At 40.9% G+C, this 16,851-nt stretch overlaps 1 protein-coding gene across 1 annotated transcript in view; it reads right to left on the reverse strand.

The window, feature by feature from the left end:
- Positions 1–499: 499 nt before the first annotated feature.
- LOC126262564 (uncharacterized) overlaps positions 500–16,851 on the reverse strand; it is a 35,115-nt gene continuing 18,763 nt past the window's right edge. The window contains exons 5-7 of the mRNA XM_049959264.1: positions 15,447–15,597; positions 6,805–6,869; positions 500–848 (exon numbers count right to left, since the gene is read on the reverse strand). Coding sequence (XP_049815221.1) covers positions 621–848; positions 6,805–6,869; positions 15,447–15,597 — 444 coding nt within the window. The 3' untranslated portion in view covers positions 500–620. The remainder of the gene's footprint in view (positions 849–6,804; positions 6,870–15,446; positions 15,598–16,851) is intronic.

Below are 16,851 nucleotides of genomic sequence, written 5' to 3' on the forward strand. Positions count from 1 at the left end.
AAAAAATTAAATTTTACGCTAGGAGGAAGACTTGAACCAAGGACCTCTTATTCCGCAGCTGCTCACGATAACCACGGGACCACGGCGCTTCTGGTCTTAGGGCATCCTTGATATTGCGTATCTTCGCATGGACTACTCAGTTTGTATATTTTGCTTATTTTTTTCATAGTTCCACACAACTTCTTCCTGTTTTCTCGATTGCTCTGTGTTCAGTTTTTCAAGGCCTATCCACTGAGCCAACTTATAACTAAATCTGAGGGGGGTGCGATGGGGAGGTTCCCTTGTTAGTTACGAACAACTATAAAGGCAGCATGCCTCAATATGCAGGGGACTTCCAACGATTTCTTGAATCCATGCCACGTCGTGTTGCCGCACTACGCCGGACAAAAGGAGGTCCGACACGATACTGGGAGATATCTCATGACTTTTGTCACCTCACTCTATTTGCATACAAACAGATAAAAAGGAACACATCGACTTACAAATGAAACATTAGGTATCGTTTTTGGGCAAATATATTTCTTGTATACTGGAGCTGTACAAGTTTTAGTGAATTACTATTGGTTTTAAGAACTGTAAAAATAATCTTGTCTGCTGTTTCTTTGATGAGGTAGCTGCTACTACTCGAGTTCTTCGACGTCGTTCTCGTCGGACTCTGGGGGTGGCGGAGGCGGCCTGCCGCCCCCGCGGGGTCCTCCGCGGTGGTGTGGGGGCGGTGGCCCCCAGTGGCCCCCCATGGGGCCTGGGGGACCGTGGGGGCGGCTCGTCAGCATCTGCCGCCGTCGCATCCAGTCGCCGGGCTCCGACCCCTCCACCTCCACGAAGCTTGCGTAGCTCGCCATGTTACCCTGCGACCGAAAGCAAAAACCTCCCAACGTCTGCATAGTGACAGCGGTGGCTGCCGCCTTCCAGCTTTCAATCACGTATTTTTATCTACAGTAGCGACAACAAGTATTTTGACAAATACATTTTCGCGTGCGTCGTCCGCTTCCCTGCCCAGCTGGTCCGTCTTGGCTCACTGTACAGCAGCACACATGCATATAAACAGATCCGTTAGGATTCAGTGCAGTGGTGGTAAGTAAAACAGTGACAGTGTTCTTGTGGTCGGTCAAAAGGAATTTTTGACACTGATTTATTGTCGGAAAACGAATGCCTACGCCAGTATTACGTCGAATACCTTCGGTTTACATTAGTTTTTGTTTTGTTTCTTCGAATTCACAATTTGCCGAAGGTCAAAGAGAATTAAGTAGACCTCAAAACTGCGGTAATCGATCCCCTACAGCGATGCAAGTCTCAGGCAGATGGTGCTCGGGATTTTGGTTTGGCCAGACAAATTGTGAGTGTCTCGAATGAGGTTAAGCGGTTAACAGGTACCACAAATAAGACTGGGTAGGCCCAGCACAGTCACACTCCGGACGAAGAATCTCATAAGGAGGATGTCAAAGGGTGTCTCAAAGAAGTCTGCTTGATATAAACAGAGAGCTGCGTAAAATAGGCAAAGGGGAAATAGCGAACAGTACCGTAAAACAAATCCTCGGATAGTCTAATCATCATGGCCGGCGCCCAAGCACAAAGTCATTAATATTAGCAAATAACAAGAAAACTTGGCTCGAGTTTTCCAGAGCGCGTAATGACTGGATGTGGTGACGGTACTCACGCCTCTAGAGAATACCGCACCAGAATCGATGCTCGAAACAATCGTAGCGCAGCCGCTGTATGTGTTGGTAGCACGAACTATGCTGAGGTCCGTCAGGGGCCGCAGTTGCCAACCCATGGGCATCACATATGTGGATAGCGACTCGTCGATGCCTCGTTAAATACAGGAGCACTGAGCTACGGAGCACAATTCTCTTAGTGTGCCGAGTCGTGTACGGTCTCCATTTACCGCCGAGTCTGCAAGCTGCAGTTTTTCGCCACAGTCTTCAAGACTTAGGCTCTGTAGGCATCGTAGGCCAGCTCTGGACTCTACGTTGGCATCATTCAGAGGCACAGTGATAGGACGTTAATATTTTAGAGGACTTGTAATAATATGAAAGGTCTATCTGTGCTGCACATTTCACAAGAAGAAGATTTGAGTATTTCTTCATGTTTAACAAAAATCGTTTTCTTACTGTTTGTTGGGAATCTTTCTGATTGAAGATAAAGCACACCGTCCTCCTGTATTTTTAACACTGCACACATCGACAGTGGTTGCACGTGAGATGAAAGTAAGTTTGATTCGTGTTCTTCCGACCGGACTCGATACGTTCGAAGATCATTCGACGCAGGAAACGCTGTCCAGTACCCAGTACCCATTGTTAATTATGGTGATGGGAACGCCGTGGTGTAGGGATGCTTCTCCCATTCAGGTGTCGTCTTTCTGGTGCCTACTGAAGGCATTATGGATCGTTTCAAATATTGTGAAATCTTGGAAACGTTGATGTTGTCCCATGCCAAAGATAAAACAGGACATGATGCGAATTTCGGCACAACCATTATACTAAGCACCTTTTGCTAATGTCAAAGACTTTTTGAAAAGGATGCGAGTAAGCCCTAGCCCAGATCACAGTCAGATTGGACATGTGTGGGAGGAACTCGGTCGAACGCTAAGGCAACGAAAATTCTCCAGCCGCGACCAATTATTGTAATCTGAGGTTAAAGAATGGCAAAAAATCCCCCTGCATTGTTTGGCTGCTTTCATTGACTCCATAGCATTACGCTGTGCGGCTGTAATTATGGCGAAAGTTTATGCAGCCTGATAACAATGGCTATGTACACTGATTTGAGTTCAACAAGTCTATTAAGCTGTAACATAACTTTTGTCAAACTACAGCAGTTTTGTAAATCTACCAGTGATATTGCCAGTTACGAAACACAATTTTCTATGTTTTGTTACATCAGCGCAGTTAGCGCTTTAAATCAAGTGACATAACAGTTACAAAGATTTTCCTTTGAATCAGTTGTTATTCTCGTGAAAATGTGATTGTCAAAATACTTATTGTCGCTACTTGATATCTCTATTAATGCAAATTATGTGTAAAGTAAACATTTCGATCAGGTTCCCATCCAACTGACCTTAAGTTTTAATCATGGCTGTCTACCTTTACAGGAAACAAAATACTACTTCGGCACATTACTATAAACTCGGACCTGCTGTAGGAAGCGCTCCACGTGTCATCTTCGCATTTGGATGCAGTACTGTAATTTATCCCTCCACTGAGTTATCATTTCTTTCATACACTGTCAGGTCATCTCGTAAACCTAGACAAGACTATACAATCCAGAATAATTTTCTTTTATTTCAGTCTATGATCACAGAACGTTTTGGTCCTTAGGTACCGGCTTCGGTCAGAGATATCCATCTTGAGATCTTTACCAAAATACGTAAAACCCAAATATAAACAGTGGACAGCCTACGTCTTAAAAAAAATTAAATATGCCACAGTGAAAAGTATTACTTTGATGCATGTAGCAAAATGTGCTTTAATGTGACCATGTATACCTGTTTTAAAACATGTAATATAATGGAGCCATAGTGGCATCGTCAAAAAAATACACACAAAATCAGCATATCATCGTGGCACATACTTAAATAATGGGGTAAAATAAGGCACTTTGTCAGAAGAGTCATCCTATTCATAACGAACTATGTTTGTCGTAAGTTCGTAAGCTGTCGCTTCTGTAGGCCTGCATGTATTCGTCAATTATAAAATTTTACAAATGCAATGAAATGAAAACGTACAATACGTAAAAACTATTCTCGGCTTGTAAGGTGTATAAGATGTATAAGTCAAGTGTATAAGTCAATATAAGAAATTAAGAACACTAATAAAGTTAAATTTTACAATTATTAAAAACGAAATGGTTAAGTGACAATATGTGTTTATGAGTCACTCTTGCTATTACTGCATCTTCGCAGCTTATGTAGAAAATGCATCCAGTATATGCAAGATGGGGCAACGATATGTCTTGCAACTGACGTAAGACGACATGTAAAGCATCAAAATGGTCCCAGGTCGATAGGCCGAACAGGCCCTGTATCTTGACCTCAATCCTGGGGATTTTTCTGTCCAGTGTCGTCTCAAAAGTGAAGCACACTCATGCGTAACTTTGAAGGAGTGGAGCAGTGAATTTTATACTCTCATAAGCTGCGTTGTAGTCATGAGTAACACAGCGCTCCAGAAAGTGCCGAATAAATTTCTTTTATTTCCGTATGCGGTCAAAAACCGTTTTGGTCCTCACACTACCGGTCTCAGTCAGCGTTGACCATCCTGAGATTTGCAGCAAAGCATGGGAAAAACAAATACAAGAAGTGGACAGTAGAGTCCTCAAAGAATAAAATGTGCCATAATTGAAAACGTTACTTCAATATATGTGGAAAAATACGGTTCAAATGTGACGTATACTTTTTGAAAACAAGTCGTAATATGAGGGCATGCTGGAAAGTAATTCCTCCGAGTTTTTAATGTGATAACTCTTAAAGCTTTTTAAATGAAACGAACGTTATTAACATTCTACATCTTTATGTACACTTGAGACGATCCTTAGTCTCAACAAATGTATTTTTTAGTGATAAACTTTCCCGAACAAAGAACTTTATGATGCCACTGCATTCCACTTGACCCTTTTGAACAGAATATTCGTAAACGAAAAGTAGCAAAGACTAAACTGACGCACACAATGGGGCGATACTTGCCTTGCGTAATTATGTAACATGTTCCAATGTAACACAAACAAAATTTGATCGATATCAGTGCCATCTCTGTGCGACGATGAGAAGTCTGCTCCTCATCCTCGCACACAGCCGTCGGAGACTTTGGCAATCCAGGTGTTGGAGTGCTGGGGACCGTTACACGTTCCTGTTTTTCGAATGCATGGACAGCGAGAAGTAGTTGCTCATTGTAGAGCGTACGTCACACATCTTAAGCGGAAGTGGTTGTAGTCTGATGTCAGGAGTACTTCTGGCAACAGACTTTCGCACATAGTTCGTGGTACATAAGAGGTATGCAAACGGTTGTGCGCTTAGTGGCACTTTTACATGCAGCCTTAGTCCAGTGGTGTGCCAGCACTCGAAAACACATTGTGTAGACCATCATAGCTCTGGGGATGACTTCTCTGTCAACCCATATCGACGTCATAATTCGTGGTCACTTGAAGTCCAAGTATGCCTCGGATGGAGTGGTATTACACCACACAGGAAACCAAACAGTGCCGTCAGTGGCCTAATAATATTACACGAATCTAACCTTATGTCGCATTTTTCACAAACATTGTTTACCCAACTACTGCTGGACCTGACGCAAACCAAATCATTAATAATTCCACCAGCACTATGTGAGCAATGGAATCCGGACATTAAAATATTTAAAAATTGTTTTCAATGCAAGTGTGCAAAATGACATTTTTGTAGTCTATGCTCGCCAACAAAAATTTTTATGAGTTAACATACAAAGAGCATTTAATAAGTAATGCTACACATTTTGTTCTTGGCCAGTTTCGGTTGAAAAAAAAAATGCAGAATTTGTTGTAGTTCATCGTGAAATTTTCCCGCTTCAGCCCCTATACTTTCATGAAGTTTCGATAGGTGGTGGCGCTATACGTAGCCTTCAAAATGGCATCGGTAACGGAGGAGCGTTTCAAGCAGAGAGCTGTCATTGAGTTTCTTTTGGGGGGAAAATCAGAGCATCACAGATATTCACAGGCGCTTGCAGAATGTCTACGGAGACCTGGTAGTGAACAAAAGCACGGTGAGTCATTGGGCGAGGTGTCTGTCATCATTGTAACGAGGTCGAGCAGAGCTATCCGATCTCCCGCGTGCCGGCAGGCCACACATAGCTGTGATTCCCGCTATGTTCGAACGTGCGGCCACTCTCTTTCGAGGTGATCGACAGGTCACAATCAAACATCTCGCTGCTCAACTGAATATCTCTGTTGAAAGTGCTGACACACTCGTCCACCAGTTGAGTTACTCAAATGTGTGTGAATGCTGGGTTTCTCGCAGCCTAACAGGAGACATAAAGAGCGACGAATGACAATCTATACGGGGCTGCTTGCGTGTGATCTTGACAATTTTTTGTCTAACATCAGCACAGGCGGTGAAACTTGGGTTCATCAGTGTGATCGTAAACCAAATGGCAACCCATGGAGTGGCTGACACAGTCATGGTGGCGGTCTTCTGGGCCTCTATATGGATTATTCTGTTTGATGTCGTCCAAGGTGTTGCATCGATCAACTCTGAAGTGTATTGTGCTATCCTCAGGAAACTGAAGAAACGGCTTCAGCGTGTTCGTCGTCACATAGATGCAAACGAACTCCACCTTCCCCGTGGCAACGCAAGGCCTCACACAAATCTGCGCATCCGAGAGGAACTCACAAGACTTCATTGGACTGTTCTTCCTTAACCACTCTAGAGCTCCGATTTCGCACCTTCCGACTTCCATCTGTTTGGTCCAGGAAGAATGCACTTCTCGAGAAGCAGTACGAAAATGATTGAGAAGTTATTGATGTACCAAGTCGTTGGCTCTGACGTCGGCCAGTAGAGTGGTGGTTACATGCGGGTATACTGACCTTCCCAGTAAGGGTGCATTGAACGTAGATTATATTAAAAAATATTGATTTGTAGCCAAAAGAGTGGAGAATCACATGGTGTGTTGGAATCCTGAATAAAACTAATCTGCTTTCAGAAAAAAATTTGTCGCATAGATATTAAACGCCCTTCGTATTCTGCAGTATTTCATGTGTAGAACAGATGCAACGAGAGTAATTAAACACCAGCTATATAAAAAACAACAAAATTAAAATGCTAAATAGAAGCTTGTTACTTACGTTGGAAATTAAATCAGAGACGCACTTGAACTGGTTGTAGACTGTATCACAGTCAGGATTCTCTTCTGCAACAGAAATGAACATTAGTTTTAAGGAACATTTGAAATCATAACTGCTGACGGACATAACAGTCATAAAGATTTTCCTTTCCGAAAATTTTAGTTTGTGTATCGTCAATTTTTTGTTGTTGTACATGCGTGCTGCGTCCTATATTGTATATTATGTCCAGCACACGAGTTAGGATGTTCACTTTGATGCATAGCTAATGATCCTGCCTTCGTATAAAAGTACGAAATCTGAAAAAATGGTTTAGTGTCGTTGTGTTCCCCTTATGCTGATTTATGACTTTGAGACATCAGTATTGAAGAATTCATAACAGGATATTTCAAAGCAAGCCAGTGATCTTCTGAAAGAGTCATTTGTGCTGAGATTTACACAAACAGAGTGAAAAAGGGCAGGGATCATACTGCCTTTTACATAGGTCTGTAGCATCCTGGGTAGTAAGCTACATCAAATGCGCAGTAAGACGTCTAAGATTCCACACGCAAAGTTGAAACGTGAACACAAGAGAAAGTTCTTACTGAGACGAGGATTTTATATGAAACATATGTCAACCAAGTCAAGGACTTCAGTCTTTTACACACACCCAGAGATAACGTACGCACACTACGCCTTCATATTTGCGTCTGGGATATGCTGGAACAGAAACTAACGAAAAATAGCGACAAGGTTACCCTTAGATGTATGACGTATTCTGGAAATAGTTCGACCTCCTCACTCTCCCCACAAACATTTCCAACTAGTCACCCCACACAAACAGCGCTGCGACAAAAATTTTCACAGTTCTTGTAGTATGAATCTAAAGTTCTTGCCAGATAAGCAGTGTAATGTTTCACACCATTTAGGTTACGAAAAGCGAAGTACGAAAATACGAAAACTCAAAGCTCTCTCTCTACGAATATGTGCTAAATTTGCGTAAATGCTATGCACTCTCCAACCAATGACCAGATGAGAGGAAAGGTAATTTTGGCAGGACAGACGTGTAAGTAAAATGGTCCGCTGTAGACGTCTTTAACAGAAAAGGTGAAAGGTGTCTGAAACATAAGTATTAAATTGTAGAAATATAAAGGTGTATGAATTTATAAAACGACTCATTGGAACTAACAACGACATGATATACTTAATGATTACTGTATAATGTATATATATTGTTCAATTAAGAGAATAACAAACTGGTGCCAACTACTCCTGTGAGAGATCTGCTGATATTTTGAAGAAGCTCCACAGTGTTGACTACTGGTGGGCGGAGTGCACGCAAAGTAACATGGCCCACACCTTTGTAGACAGTATCGTAGCGGGGTGGGAGGGAGGTGGGGGGGGGGGAGGCAACAGTAGTGCTGGGGACTCCATTGTAAACGACCCCCACAGAATAAGGGAGGTGCAGTTTCGACAGTTGAATTTGATTCACAAAATTATGCCTTGAATTACTTGAAAGTTACAGCTATCGCAACTGCAACCGATCATATTAACAGGTTAAGTTGGTATACCAATAATTTGATGAATATAGACGTTTGAAATCAATAGTTTGCCACTAAAGTACCTAAAAAGATTTAAAACATGGCTTCTTGGTTCAGTGACAGTTTCTGAACTAGAATTGAAACAAATGAGGCCTCGGTAAAAATTACTTAAGTCTTATTGACCAGGTTTCAACACTTCTAAGAGTGCCTTCATCAGAATTAAACAATTAAAATGGCCTATAACATAGTTACAAATTTATAGGAAAAGACATTTTTATATAAAAAGTGTAAGTAGTGACTAACAATAAAAGACAGAGGCAGTACTTAAATGTCACATATAGAATAATTAACAGGCCAGAAGGGCTTTAGTCACAAAATTTATAAAAAGGAAAGCGTGAAAGCGAGTCACTGTGGGCTGCTCGTACCTTTGCAGCCACAGGTTTCTTTAAATATTTTCTGACAAAAGCACTTCTGGTCTGTTAATTATTCTATAAGTGACATGCAAGTACTGCCTCTGTCTTTTATTGTTAGTCAGTACTTACACTTTTTATATAAAAATGTCTTTTCCAATAAATTTGTAACTATGTTATAGACCATTTTAATTCTTTAATTCTGATGAAGGCACTCTTAGAAGTGCTGAAACCTGGTCAATAAGACTTAAATAATTGTGACCGAGGGCTCATTTGTTTCAATTCTACCCAAAAAGAAATTTTGTTAATATTTGCATACATTTCCCCTGTTGCTACCTCAGTTATGGTGTGTGTGTGTGTGTGTGTGTGTGTGTATTTGAAATATCTTTTATTCTTTTATTTATTTTTAGTAAAAAAACAGTCCAGAAACACTAATATTCAGAATCCAGCACAGAATACATGAATACGATACCTTGATGAGACCAGTTATCACCTTCAAGAGTGCTCCCACATATCATACTGCAAAGTTTGGACACAAATACTTAACTCAACATCCAAATTGGGGTACAACAGAAGTACAAAAATTCAGTAGAATTAATACAAAAAATAAAACATATACGCAGCCTATCTACTTCAAAACTGTTAACTTTCGGTGTGAAAGGCACAAACGCTTCAATCCTACCTGGTGACACAACTAACATCATAAAAGAAAAGACAAGGAACCCAGAAATTCCAAAAATCTCCATGGAAGAACTGATACAAATCATAAAAATAATCACTGGGCAAAACGAGTGACAGTTTAAAAATTCATTATGTTTACAAATGGAAGATTCTTTGATGACACTGATCATTATTTAATCTGCAGTGAAATTGGGATTGTGAGGCCGAAAGTGCAGGGGGTAAGGTCCATATGTAGGAGGATAAGAGTGGAGAAACTTCAGGATAAGGAAATCAGGCACAAGTACATAACAGCGATCTCAGAAAGGTACCAGTTAGTTGAATTTAGTCAATTACAGTCATTGGAAAAGGAATGGGCAAGGTACAGGGACACAGTACTAGAAGTGGCTAAAGAATATCTTGGAACAGTAGTGTGTAAAAGTAGGAAGAAGCAAACAGCTTGGTGGAATGACACAGTCAAGGCAGCCTGTAAAAGGAAAAAGAAGGCATATCAAAAATGGCTACATACTAGAACTCAGGTAGACAGAGAAAGTTATGTTGAAGAAAGAAACAAAGCCAAACAGATAATTGCAGCATCCAAGAAGAAATCTTGGGAAGACTTTGGAAACAGGTTGGAGACTATGGGTCAAACTGCTAGAAAACCATTCTGGAGTGTAATTAGCAATCTTCGAAAGGGAGGTAAGAAGGAAATGACAAGTATTTTGGACAGGTCAGGAAAACTGCTGGTGAATCCTGTGGATGCCTTGGGCAGATGGAGGGAATATTTTGAAGAGTTGCTCAATGTAGGTGAAAATACGATCAGTAATGTTTCAGATTTCGAGGTACAATGGGATAGGAATGATGACGGAAATAGAATCACATTTGAGGAAGTGGAGAAAATGGTCAATAGATTGCAGTGCAATAAAGCAGCTGGGGTGGATGAAATTAAGTCGGAACTCATCAAATACAGTGGAATGTCAGGTCTTAAATGGCTACACAGGATAATTGAAATGGCCTGGGAGTCGGGACAGGTTCCATCAGACTGGACAAAAGCAGTAATCACACCAATCTTTAAACATGGAAACAGAAAAGATTGTAACAACTACAGAGGTATCTCTTTAATCAGCGTTGTGGGTAAAATCTTCTCAGGTATTGTTGAAAGGAAAGTGTGAGTATTAGCTGAAGACCAATTGGATGAAAATCAGTGTGGGTTTAGGCCTCTTAGTGGTTGTCAGGACCAGATCTTTAGCTTACGGCAAATAATGGAGAAGTGTTATGAATGGAACAGGGAATTGTATCTATGCTTTATAGGTCTAGAAAAGGCATATGACCGGGTTCCTAGGAGGAAGTTATTGTCTGTTCTACGAGATTATGGAATAAGGAGGCAAACTTCTGCAAGCAATTAAAGGTCTTTAGATGGATAGTCAGGCAACAGTTAGAGTTGACGGTAAATTGAGTTCATGGTTCAGAGTAGTTTCAGGGGTAAGACAAGGCTGCGACCTGTCTCCACTGTTGTTCATATTATTTATGGATCATATGTTGAAAACAATAGACTGGCTGGGTGAGATTAAGATATGTGAACACAAAATAAGCAGTCTTGTATATGCGGATGACTTAGTTGTGATGGCACATTCGATTGAAAGTTTGCAAAGTAATATTTCAGAGCTAGATCAGAAATGTAAGGACTATGGTATGAAGATTAGCACCTCCAAAACGAAAGTAATGTCAGTGGGAAAGAAATATAAACGGATTGAGTGCCAAATAGGAGGAACACAGTTAGAACAGGTGGACGGTTTCAAGTACTTAGGATGCATATTCTCATAGGATGGCAACATATTGAAAGAACTGGAAGCGAGGCGTAGCAAAGCTAATGCAGTGAGCGCTCAGCTGCGATCTACTCTCTTCTGCAAGAAGGAAGTCAGTACCAAGACTAAGTTATCTGTGCACCGTTCAATCTTTCGACCAACTTTGTTGTATGGGAGCGAAAGCTGGGTGGATTCAGGTTACCTTATCAACAAGGTTGAGGTTACGGATATGAAAGTAGCTAGGATGATTGCAGGTACTAGTAGATGGGAACAATGGCAGGACGGTGTCCACAATGAGGAAATCAAAGAAAAACTGGGAATGAACTCTATAGATGTAGCAGTCAGGGCGAACAGGCTTAGATGGTGGGGTCATGTTACACGCATGGGAGAAGCAAAGTTACCCAAGAGACTCATGGGTTCAGCAGTAGAGGGTAGGAGGAGTCGGGGCAGACCAAGGAGAAGGTACCTGGATTCGGTTAAGAATGATTTTGAAGTAATAGGTTTAACATCAGAAGAGGCACCAATTTTAGCGCTGAATAGGGGATCATGGAGGAATTTCATAACGGGGCTATGCTCCAGACTGAACGCTGAAAGACATAATCAGTCTTAAATGATGATGATGATGATAATACAAATGGAAGAGCTCCCACTGAGCAGCTCAATCTCATACACACTAGCAGATATCCTAATGAATCACGTTGAAACCGAAATTTTTGAAGAAATAATACAAACAGATATGTAGACACTTCCATATGCCTCAAAGAGAAACCACAAGAATATATAATCAGTATATACAGGCAGGTAAATGACTTACACCACAACCTTCAGTTCACTACAGAAGTAGAAACAGAAGAAACAGTACACCGCGCTGAACTCAAAATCGCAAAGTCTAACACTAGACACAGCTTTAACATTTTCAGGAAGGGAACAGCTACAGACATAATAATACAAAAAATTAAGAAAATCTGTTACAATGAATGTTTATTCGCAGACAAGTAGTTTCGGTCAAAAGATCATTTTAATGTCAGATTAACACTACATCAATTCAGAGAAGGTTTCTAGAGTCAGTTACATAGTTACCTATAATGTGTAGCATCTGCCACATACACACATGTCTGTTGCCTTAAGTATTCATCGTCAGCCCTCAAACTGATGTACCATTCCAGTGAAGAGCATCCTACATAGTCAAAGTCATACCACAAGCAAAATGTAATGTTAATCTGTGACTTGAAAATGGTTTGTCTGTTAATAACTATTGATCACAGCAGTTTTTGTGGTTCTATAACGCCATTTCTTAAATGCATTGAAGCTGTGTAGCACTTTTAATCCCACATTCCCTAGCCTGAGAGAACTGATTCAATAATGAATCATGGTGCAATGAAAACATAAAAGGCTTTGTGGCCAGGAAAACAAACGGAACCAGACAATCTTTTATCCTGAGTTTTTAAAACATTTAATATATAGTGGTGAGATGACCCAGTGTTCAGTTAGGTAGAGTAAAAAGATTCCTGACTCAAAATTGGCAGAAAACACGATGGAATGAATTGCAAACGAGGTAAAAACCAAACAAAACTGGAATACCATAGGGACAAGTCAGAAGCTGTAACCATTTAACATCTAATTAAATGGCCTGACTGGAGCGCTCAAGAACACTGAAAATATAAATGTGAGACGTTTGCATACAACATCGCGATATGGGCCACTGACCAAAAAGCGCAAACTTGAAAAACGATTAATAAGGCATTTGATATTCTGCAATAATGATCTTTCGATAGTAAAATAATCATCGGCAGATCAAAAACTGCTGAAGTGCAGTATTAGGTAATTCACCAACCAACCATACAAACTTTATTAAAGAAAAGAAAATTCAAAAAAATGCCAGTCCTTAAGAGACCACCTGTACCAAATTGAGGATGCACTCAGAACAGCATAAACAAAACATTCAGTATATATAAATTAAATCTGTCATTAAATCTGGAAGTATAAATTTGAGTTTTTACGGCATAAAAAATGAGAGTCACATTAGAGAGAAACCAGGGTCAAGCGTTTAGCCACATAACGAAGCAGTCAAAACTACACCCAACAAAAATAAAGAAGCAAGTCGTATGTACATTCATCAAAATGAAATCACACGAAGCAAACTGGACAGAAATCTGCTTTCGTAGCTCCTTGAAAAACACAAACATCAACAACAGGAGCATGTGAAACGCTACTAAACAACCTAGACACAAATATAGCTACAGAGAGTGCCAAATAACTTGACAATCCTTTACATTAAAGGGGCATGGATACTCTATAGGCAATGGAGAACATTACTAAGAAGAAAACTGCAGATACGATATGAAAGGCAACGGCAAACAACGGTGTTAAATCAAAAATACGCATAATCAGAATGGCTTATAACGTATGCGAATGGATCACAGATTTATGATACACTGGAGCCGAGGTGTACAGAAAATTGTTTTCTCAGAACTCCCCTCTCTTGGAACGCATGAGGAGCTTTGACGCTGAAATTCGTGCACTCCATCTAGCAATTAACTTATAAACACAGTAGTTGTGGTACTGGTTAATTCTAGAGCAGCCGTTGAGGCTATCTCAACAAACCACTCCACAGAAACAACACCCATAACTGAAATAAGACGGACAGAAATAAATAGTATTTCCGTTGATACCTTCTCATTTATCAATCGACTGAAACGAGATTGCCCACCGGCTGACCTCTTGGCCAAACTAGGAACACATCAACAAGGTAACAAAAATCCCATTCTGCCTGACATACTTAAGAAATTAATTCACAAGACAGTTCTGAATCAAGGAGGCTCAATAAATAAAAGGAAGCATGTGGGAAAACATGCAAGACTGTTAGGAGCTATACGGGAATGAACCGAGGAAGAAATAGTGGTCAACTTTCAGCTAACAACCGGAGATGATTGCCTATCCCAGCATCTGAACAGGGCAGGAGTATGGTACTCCCAATGAATGAATGTCGATTCTAAAAACCGATATTAGGGATTCAGATCATCCACTAATATACTCAGGTTTTGATGCAGAAGCAAGAAAGGAAACTAAGATATGCAGATTATACTGGGAACGCAGAAATTATATGTTTTAACTTTCCAAACCTTTGCATCATTGTTACATTTACTTCTCTTAGTCATTATGTTCATGTAAATTTTCTTGGAACGCCAGAAACTGTACGTTACAGTTTATCTGTAACTGATGTATTATTACTATTATTTTCAAAGTAACTGTGTGCGAAGTTACTAAGACTTTCAGATTCAACCGCAATCAGATATTAAATGTATTACGAATTAACTTCCAATAAAGACTTGTGTAACAACATCACAATCTCATTGCTCTCAAGATCCGAGAATTGACACACTGGAATTACGTTGACATCTGGGAATTACCGCATACGTATTACCAACGCCTGAACGCCGCAGATAAGATAATCTTCGACTTTCCACTGCCATGTACAGCAGTGGACAGAATCTGTCTTACTCGCCCTCTTTTTTTGTGTTCACTTTCCATATTCACATTTTCCTACGATTCCTTTTGTGTGTTGTTCTTATTGACCGAACGTTGTCTGCCAGTCCCTTAACTGACGGTTAACTACGATAATGCACCTTTGCCCGTCATTTTCGTGTCTTCTAATTAATTAACTCTATTAATGCAGCTGGAAACTCAAGGACCTCTGGGAACAAGCTATATATTCAGTTGTGTCTGTAGCCTATTCTCACTTTATGTAGTTTCTCTATCTCGTTTTAACTACGTTTGACCAACTTCGCTGAGATCAAGTGTGGCGCCAGGCGAATTAAACCTGCAGTGGAGAAAGTTTGACGCTTTCGGCAACATTTAGCATAGTGAGCTGTGGCACGCGTATTCATGAGTCACGTCGGCCAGTAGCGCAGGATCTGTTTTAAAGGACTAAATACTGCAAAGAATGGGAGCGGAAAGGACTCTATAGAGAATCTTTACTATAAGAAGGGAGATGTTAATGGCGCATCTGCTGCGAAACGGCACTGGAAGGAGCAGGAGAGAAGTGAAACAGAAGAGGCAGATAAAGCCTAGAATATGCAAAAAAAAAAAAACTGATTACGGAGGATGTTGGATACAGCAGCTACCTAGGGTGTCATAAGATTAGCACAAGATAGGAAAAAATAGCTGCAGCATCTATGACAGACACATGATTTTTTAAAAAGCGAACTTCGTTTGAGAGAGAGGTGCTCCGAAGGCTGAGACGTGTCACTAACCAGAGGTGACACAGGCTTCCACGTCGCTGGATAGCCGGTCCATGTCGAGGGTGATGTTCCGGCCGTAGACGGAGGCCATCCTGCCCGCAAAGTACGCGTCCGCTCGAATGTTCATCAGGATCTGCCTCGTGTCCAGCACACCATCTCGAACCTGTGACGAAACATACAAATTAGAACCACCTCGAGGTTAAAACAAGGCAGTCGGTTGATTATGAAAATAAATTCTTGACACATTCTAGAGGATTTAAAAATAAAAGCAGAGAAACGGCGAGATACATTGCAGAACTTATGAAAGGAAACTTTTTGATATGTGTTCAACCTTTAGCAAGAGATAGATATACTGATCGATATATCTGACTGTGCAAGACAGTGCCCCATCGAAATGACGATGAGTTCAATGTCATCTGCGTTTCTGATGATCCACCTCCCGCGACTTATTGTGCGTCGTGCTCGCTGATCACGTGGTCCACCCAAGTAATTAAGGCTCTGCGCAGGGAAAAAGTGGCCGTCTCCATCCCTTCACTTGCCACCGTCTGCTGTTCGTTTTAGTCACGTGACACATTTGGCCATATTGGGTCCACCTGTTTCTTGTGTATCGTGGGATGTGTTGCTTTACTTTCCACTGCTGTGCTTTCAGTTTCACTTTTCGAGGTCACAATTTCGAATCAATGGAAGACACCACAACAGGGGAAGAAAATGTATACGAAACGAAAATATTGCTGTGCTTTAGAATACTGGTTTTGTTGTGTGTTACGAAAACGAAACAACGGAATTTAGAGCAATGTTATGCCATTAAGTTTCGTGTTAAAGTCAGGGAATCAGCGAGTGTGACATTTGAAAAGTTGAAAGAGGCCTACGTGAAACAATCCTTATCAAGAGCAGAAGTTTGTCGCTGACAGAAATCATTTTTGGAAGGCTGAGAACACACTGAAAATGAACCTCGTTCAGGGAGACCTTCTCACTCTTGTGAGATTGTTCCTCCAGCACATACTGTCAAATATTAAAGATGCCCTAGGAAGGCCCAGGAAAAGGATGAACCATGAGAGAATGCGCACTGCAGCCAAGTGGATGATTTATCATGACGAAGTCCAATGTCACACGACCACTTTCATCCCGGAATTCTCGACTTCAAGAGGCATTCCTGTTGTTCCATGCCGCCCCCCCCCCCCCCCCCCCATTCAGCTGATTTGACTTTTTCTCCTGAAATTGAAAAATGTCTCAAAAAGACGTCACTTTAGGACTCGAGAGAACATTCGAAGGAATGTAACCGACATGTGAAAGGCCCCACCAGTTGATGCGTTTCAACACTGCTATCAAGAACAACGACTCCGACTTCGAAGGGACAATATTATTGTTTGAAAAAAAAAAACTTTGGTAGATAAAAAAAGACTCTAATTACTTTCCT

The sequence above is a fragment of the Schistocerca nitens genome, chromosome 6 (assembly GCF_023898315.1).
Source record: "Schistocerca nitens isolate TAMUIC-IGC-003100 chromosome 6, iqSchNite1.1, whole genome shotgun sequence".
Lineage (NCBI taxonomy): Eukaryota > Metazoa > Arthropoda > Insecta > Orthoptera > Acrididae > Schistocerca > Schistocerca nitens.